The following is an 898-nucleotide window of genomic DNA, read 5'->3' on the forward strand; positions in this document are numbered from 1 at the left end:
ATACATGTTAAGCGTCAAGGGTGTCAATATCAAACTGTATATGATAATGAAAATTAATGGCATTTGGATATGTAATATGTTTAAGGGAGTATATTGTCAAATTTGATTTAAAATTAAGTCATGAAATATATAAGGAAAATGAGAAAATAAATTAGAGTGTTACCTGTACAACATCCTCGCCTTTGATGACCCGCCCAAACACATTAAGCTTATCATTTAGGTCAGGAATTGGTGCAGTCGTAATAAAGATCTCAAATCCTTTATCATTTGCTTTTGTTTTTGAAGTTCCAAGCATGAAAGCCTCGTGCTTAGGGCTGTTCAAACCACAGACAACATCAAAATTGACAGAAATAGAATGAGGAAGTTTGTGCAAAGTTGGAAGTAAATTAGCTTAATGCAATCATCTTCCTCGTAAATAAAAGACGGCGTAAAAATATTCTAAGCATGTTTGCAATGTATCAAACCTTGTCTCAAGCTGACTATTGGATTTTCTATGGAGAGCCCATTCTTCAGCAGCACCAAGGTTGTGAGGGTCCCCACCTTGAATAACAAAGTGCTTTATTACACGATGAAAACGCATTCCTTTGAAGTATCCTTTTTGACTGTATAAACAGTTTTGTCAGCAATTTTCATGATAATAATATAGTGGACTTGCACAGGAATGAAGGAAAGTAGCACTCTAAGTAGCAAAAAATGGAGATTAAATGACAATTTTTGCATACCATAAATCAAGGAACTTGTCCACAACCTCTGGGGAGGAATCCTTATGAAGCTCCACAGTGAGTGAACCTTTGGATGTTTCAATGACCTACAGAAAAAGTAATAAATACTTCTTAAAAGAAGAAATTATGAGAAATTCATTGCTATTTATATGCCTAGCTCAAAAGAGTAAAAAAAA

At 34.3% G+C, this 898-nt stretch overlaps 1 protein-coding gene across 1 annotated transcript; it reads right to left on the reverse strand.

Annotated features, from left to right (window-relative positions):
- Positions 1-163: 163 nt before the first annotated feature.
- Positions 164-808, reverse strand: LOC110034623 (peptidyl-prolyl cis-trans isomerase CYP21-4-like; the record flags this gene model as incomplete). Its single annotated transcript, XM_020738874.1, has 3 exons — positions 164-314; positions 465-602; positions 723-808. Coding segments are annotated over 3 exons (375 nt in total), but the record flags the coding sequence as incomplete, so codon positions are not given.
- Positions 809-898: the final 90 nt, after the last annotated feature.

This window comes from Phalaenopsis equestris, unplaced genomic scaffold (assembly GCF_001263595.1).
Source record: "Phalaenopsis equestris unplaced genomic scaffold, ASM126359v1 Scaffold191530, whole genome shotgun sequence".
Lineage (NCBI taxonomy): Eukaryota > Viridiplantae > Streptophyta > Magnoliopsida > Asparagales > Orchidaceae > Phalaenopsis > Phalaenopsis equestris.